At 33.0% G+C, this 6,760-nt stretch overlaps 1 protein-coding gene across 1 annotated transcript; it reads left to right on the forward strand.

Annotated features, from left to right (window-relative positions):
- The first annotated feature begins 300 nt into the window (after window positions 1-300).
- LOC18442723 (Big1) lies at window positions 301-4,902 on the forward strand. Its single transcript, XM_006852935.4, has 3 exons — window positions 301-607; window positions 3,807-3,889; window positions 4,275-4,902. Exons 1-3 carry the CDS (start codon window positions 377-379, stop codon window positions 4,411-4,413), a joined length of 453 nt encoding a protein of 150 aa, XP_006852997.3. The 5' UTR covers window positions 301-376; the 3' UTR covers window positions 4,414-4,902.
- Window positions 4,903-6,760: the final 1,858 nt, after the last annotated feature.

A 6,760-nucleotide genomic window follows, 5' to 3' on the forward strand; every position in this document is an offset into this window, starting at 1 on the left:
ACTTTCCAATTAAAAAAGTACATTAGAAAGAAATTTTTTTTTTATTATTGGATTTTTTAATAAACTTTTTTGATAGTTTTTTAGGATCCCGAGCTTGACCACCAAAGCCGGGTACAGCCAGTCCAAATAACCCAGAAAGGCCCGGGTCGACCCGCCTATTTTTATGAACGATGGGTGGGAGTAAGTAAATGAGGTGGGTAGTTAGAGGAAATGATATGGACGTGCATGCATCATCAACTGCTGTTAGATTGAACGGTAGGTTAGAGTAGTAGATAAGGGAAGAGAGAGAGAGAATTCTTAATCACGAGGCAAGGCAAGGCGCTCTTTGTTCAACTTGTTATTCTTCTTCTTCCTACAAAGCTACCATCTCTTTTGAATGTTTGTTTGGACCATGCTTGTGAAGCCTGTGACTAAGAATTTCGGCGGAATGTTGGAAAAAAAGGACTATGATAAGATTTTTCCGGGAAAGGCTGCGAAATCCACCGTTGGAGTGAGCATAACAAGGGCTGAGATTGAGAGGTTTTGGAGAAGGAAGAGAATGCTAGAAGAAGAGCACCTTATGGCCGCCATGAAGGCAGCTGCTCGGATTAAGGCGCGTACCTTGATGGTGAGAAACCGTATCTCCTTTCTCTCTCTAGAAAACAATTGGAATGGGTGGATTTAGAGTTTCTGGTCCAGAGTTTTGGAATAAAATTCTTTTAGTTTCTTCTTCCAAATGATAAACTTTTTATTCAAATAGATAAAGTATGAAATTTTGCTACAATTAATTTTTTTTAAAGAGAAGTACTTAATAAGTGCAAGTTATATGATATAAATAAAAAATACAATATTTTGAGTTACATTCCTACTAAAGGTAGAAAACTCCTCCCCATTGAACTGCCCACAAAAAATAGCTTTTTACATATTATTATATTTTGTGTTCTTTTATTATCATTTAATGTTATTTCTTTCGAAAATTATCAGGACCACACCTCTCCCGTGACACTTTATTTATTTTTTTAAGTTGCCTTCCAGTCTGATAATAACAACACTAGAGATAAACGCACATGGTCCTTAAATACATTGTGGTTAAATTAAAGAAGGGGACGCACTCCTGGCGGAGTACAATATAAGTTTATTCCCTCTGTAAAAATAACTATTTGGGATGGTTTTTACCTATTTGGGGAGGATTATTTTGAATTTAAAATATTAACTTCTGAAAATAATCATCTTGTGATAATTAGGTAGTTCTAAAATTTTAAATTAATAAAAGTCATCCCAAGTTGGTCTTTTTACTGAGGGAGTAAATTTGTACTATAATCCCCACGTAGTGCGTCCCCTTCTTTAATTTAACCACAATGCATTTAAGAAGCGTGCAGGGTTTATCATATATTTGATATTGATATTGTTAGACAAAAGGGCAAGTTAGAATGGAAAAAAAAATCGTCGGGCAACTTAAGAAAAAAAAAAACGCCACAGGAAATTTTATCATATATATATAAAACCAACTTTTATATATATATATATATATATATATATATATATATATATATATATATATAGATGAAAGAGCTGGGATTAGCCCACTTAAACATATGAACCCAACGGCTCAGATTGAATCTGGGCCGATATGACGATCATGGATGTTTAGTAGTGTTTGAATTTTAATTTTTTTTTTCTATAAATCCAAATCACTTGAAATTTTAGGAGTGTGTTTATAAATAATATTTAAATCTTTGAAAAATATCAAAAAAATATTTTATATGAAATAAATTGACCAAAATACCCCTGAATCATTTTTGGGGTATTTTGGTCATTTATTTTTTTGCCAATAATTTTTTTAATTTTATTAGGTATGCCTTGATGAGAAATTTACATGCCCAAATTTTCAAGTGATTTAGATTTGTAGAAATGAAATTAAAATTCAAACACGAAATGAGGTAGTGAATGTCAGATTGGCTAAGATTCAATTTGGACCGCTGAGCCATATGTTTATATGAGCAAATATCAGCTTTTTCCATATATATATATATATATATGAGTAATGATCCTATGATACCCTCTCATACCATGTAGGACTCTAAAGGATCACAATTAAATTTGGCACAGACATTTAAAAAACTCAAATCCCACCCCCATGTAATAATTTTTTTAGAGATTTGTGCCAAATTTAATGGTGATCCTTTGGGGTCCTACACACATAGCTGTGGAGGGTCTCATAAGATCATTATTATTATTTATATATATTGGGTTTGTCTAGAGTTAACAGCCCCTCAAAATACAAAGATTCAAGTTAGAAAGGGTTGTGAAGGGTATATTTATCAAAACAATCATTATTTTTTTATTATAAATTATTTAAATAGATCACTCTATTATTAAACGAAGGCAAATTTGAAATTTTAACAAAAATACAATGACATTTTGAAAGTTAGAGTGTCATTGTCCTTAGTTGAAATTTCAATTTTATCTCTTATGGAAATGACAAAAATCCTTTGTTTTATAGTACTATTTCTATATTTACCCTACAAAAATAACTTTTTTAAAAAAAAATACACAACAAAATTAATAAATCCACCTTTCACGGCTCTCTTTATCTTGAACCTTTGTAATTTGAAAGGTTGTGAAGTTTAGAATATCCTATATATATATAAAGCGCTTTCGGCAACTTAGAAAAAAAAAAGTGTCGGGCAACTTGAAAAAAAAAAACGTCGCGGGGAGATGTACGTATAACCAAAAAAAAAAGAGAAAAAAAAAAAACAGAAAAACAAAAAAACACATCAACTCATCTGCTAGATGACAGCAATGGATGGCTGAGAGGTTCTGTTTTTTTGTCACGGTCCCGCAACTGCACTCGTTTTATATGAACCCCTTCTAAAATAGGATTTTAATAAAATTAAGTTTTAAAAATTGAAATCTAGTTCCTTCCAAAACTTATGAAAACTAGGTTGGTTTGGAGGTTCGACCCCTTGACTGGTTGGTGAAACGGAAATTTCACTAGAACAGGTTGTTTCCATGCTCAAATATCCTCAAATTGATCATCTCGATATCAAGATGCATTGATATGAGAAAAAAAAATGGATTTCAAGCTTTAGAAATAGTGCATCTTGTAACGCATTTTTTGACTGTAAATTTTCAAGATTTCATAGATATGTTTGATTTATACGATTTTTTAAGTATTAAATTTTATAATTAAAAATAAAAATATATTTTAAGGCTATCATACAGATTTCCAATATTGAAACCACATTTCTCAACAGCTCTATACAAAACGCACCTTAAAATATTAGATAGTTTTTATTCAATCTTGAATCGCCTCTTTCAAGCTTGAGGCATTATTTTTTTTAAGCCTACAGATAATGCAATTTGGAAAGTTTTTTTTTATTAAGTATTGTGCATGGGTTGATGAGATTCCCGAAAGTTTGGGGTCCTATAGATACTCCTAGATTAGGTTTTGTCAAGAGATTAAATAGATGGTTTGCTCCCTCAGGAGCATGAGATCTTTCGCTTTTAAAAAATGGAAAATTGTTTCATGCATGACTATATGCGGTCCAAGGTATAACACATCCATCTTAAAGATAAATACAAATAGGTGGTTCATCTAAAAACAATTGAAACTAACTATCCAAATGTTTTTTTAATAGAACTATTATTTTTAATTTTCAAATTTTATTTTATTGTTTCATATTCATGATGTCTTACGTATATTTTAAAATTAAATTAAAAAATCCATCTCAAAAGTAGATTTTTAAAAGGTGACTCATTTATACGTTAACTCAAACAAAGTTAAAAACCATATGTTCTATTAATGACGTGTTGAGGGTGTGCAGGAGGAAGAGTACAAGCATTTTGAGGAATCTTTGGATTCCATGATCAACAACAACCCCAAACAAGTGGTTGGGATTAAGGACTGGTAAGTCATTGTCTGATTATCCAAGGTCATTTTACCTAAGAGACAGAGTGAGCAAGCGATCGGGTCAGGTTTGGATCTATATAACTAAATTTTAATTTTATTATTAAATCATTTATATTATAGAAATAATAATAATAATAATATATATAATCATTAGGTTGGGTCAATCTAGATCCAAACCGGATTGACCCAACCTGATAAGGTATATAATGCATTTGAAACTAAACTTAACCCGAATCAAATAATGGGTCCAATATTTGAATCCAGACAGGTTGATGGCTCGACCCCACCCCATTGCCACCTGATGGATTTATGTACGTGTTTGCATTTGAATGTCCCATTGCCACCAGATGGATTTATGTTCGTGTTTGCATATGAATGTCAGGTGGACCAGGAGCCGTTTTGCGTATTTGAATCAGCCTCCACTTCAATACATGGATCCTCCAAAGAACTCTTATGTCCCCCAATTCTGGTGCTGCTACTCCCCCCTTCCATCCCAGGCCTCTTTCCTTCACGTTCACTGAGTCTTAAGTCTCTCTCTCTCTCAATATGTGAACACTTACGCCCCGCAAATTCTGGTGCTACTCCCCCTTACATTCCCCGGCCTCTTTCCTGCGCGTTCACTGAGTCTAAGAGTCTCTCTCTCTCTTAGTATGTTTGTTTGTGTTTGTGTGCTCATGTTTTTTTTCTCTTTCAATATGTTTGGTTGTGTTTGTGTGCTCATGTTTTTTAGGTAAGTATTTTAAAAAATAGCAAGTAAATGGGGATTTAGATCCCTGTTTTTTGATGAGAATGGAGTTAGAGACTTCATCACGAGACTCAACAATACTATCACCAAAGCCCCAATCCATTCTAGTATCATGTATTTGTGTATCGTATCATGTATTTGTGTATGTAGTTAGTAATAGAATCTCTATTTGTAGAGACACGTTTTGCGTTATTGAACAATCTAGAAGAGGCGATGTATGTAACATACGTATTTGGAGTGAATGAAGTTTTTTACTTGGACTCTCTCACTCAGTGTATCTGTGATTAAACAGCCCTTTAACAACATTTTAATATTTTCGCTGGGCGCAAGGTCACAAAATGTTTTAGAGCGTTTTATGTATGGACACCATTATCCTTTTTATTACAAGTTGATGTAACTTTTTAAAAAAATTACGAGAAGCGCTCTATCTTATGCGGCACTTTTTATTTTTTATTTATTTATTTATTCCTAAATTACCCTCTTATCGGATAATTACTATCCAAGACAAGAGGGGCTACTTTATACAGTCTGGCGTTTGGTATATCATAATTTTTGTTATTTGGTTGTCTAGTATTAGTTATACCAGACATTACTCGTGTGTAGTCGAACTTATATTCTAACGTGTCTGGTCTTCATGATACCGGATATCTGTTCAAATGCCCCAAAACCCCATCCAGCCCTTTTCCCATTATTTCTTCTTTTCTATCTCTCTATCTATTTCTCTCTATCCAGAGCTCTCTCTCTGCGGAGCGGCCATCTATAAGGTGCTAATCAAATAGTTTTCATCTCCTTGTTGGATTCAATGTTTTTAATTTGTCATCATTTTTGTACCTATTGAATCAAACTCTAGGGCTTTAATAGTTGGTCCAATCCTCAAAAAAATTACACAAATGTATAATAATTGTGTATTATTTTGAAAAAAAATACAAGTAATTACGGATTTGGGGTTTGGGGGTTAAGAAACCTAATAGTTGATCCTAAAACCTAACTTAAACAATAAAATATTTCAACATTTCAATAGGACTTTGGTAATGGAATAAATTACCAGTATTTCGGAACAAATTTGAGGCATTTTGGTTGAGATTTTAAGGAGAACAAGAATGAAATGGGCGCATGAATGGGCACATTTGCTTTTTGAAGGGCTGCAAGCAGCTATCCGATACTGAAAATACCAAACACCACTCTAGCTTGACATTACTTGACAAATGCGTCATTTGTCTTAAGCCTCCTGTCTGGTATTGTTAAAACCAGATACGAGGCCAATTTAAAAAATAAAAAAATAATAAAAAGCTGCAGGGAAGGGTGGTCATTGTAGTTTTTGGAAAAAATGACATCAAATGGTAATATGCGAACATAAAAAGTGTCCATCCATAAAAACCTCAATGTTTTTTATTTAAGGTGGTGATGATTTTGGGGCACAAGAACCTAAAGTAAAGTGCTCATACATATTTTCCTCAATAACAAGAGATCCACTAAATCATAACTCTCACTAAATAAAACTGCTCGTAAATATTTTCCTCAATAACAAGAAATCCACTAAATCATAACTCTCACTGGGTTCAAATGCTACTTAAGCTTAGCGTCTTCCACAAAGATGTCACAACGTTCATTTTATTCCAGAGATTCATGGAACCCGGAGAAAAGCAAGAAAAAAGGGACTACAAAGAAGAAAGACTATAAAATGTAAATAGTGATTAAAGGGTCACATTATTTTACAAAATTATTAAATCTTGCATATTATTTTATTTAAATATTGAGAGAGTTAATTTCAAGTTTCATTTCAACCATGGGTTTCTTAGAAAAATCATCATTAGAGCCCTTTTCCAACTACTTGAGGTTGGCTATATGAATATTAGTCCGTCTTTCTATGCTATCAAGGGTCTCCCCATGTCTTTTTTTTCACTACTTTCAACCATGTCTTTTTGGGTTTACCCATTGCCTTTTTTTAGCCTTGTATTTAAATCAACTCGCACTTCGTAGCAGGTGTTGTATTGCGTCTCTGCTGCATATGACCAGTTCACTTAAGTCTACTTTCTCTTATCTTATTATCTATTGCAGCCACACCAAAGTTCTCACAAATATATTCATTTCAAATTTTATCCATCTTTGTCTCACCACTCATC

Source organism: Amborella trichopoda, chromosome 9 (assembly GCF_054954075.1).
Source record: "Amborella trichopoda isolate Santa Cruz 75 chromosome 9, AtrichopodaSantaCruz75HAP2 v2.0, whole genome shotgun sequence".
Classification (NCBI taxonomy): domain Eukaryota; kingdom Viridiplantae; phylum Streptophyta; class Magnoliopsida; order Amborellales; family Amborellaceae; genus Amborella; species Amborella trichopoda.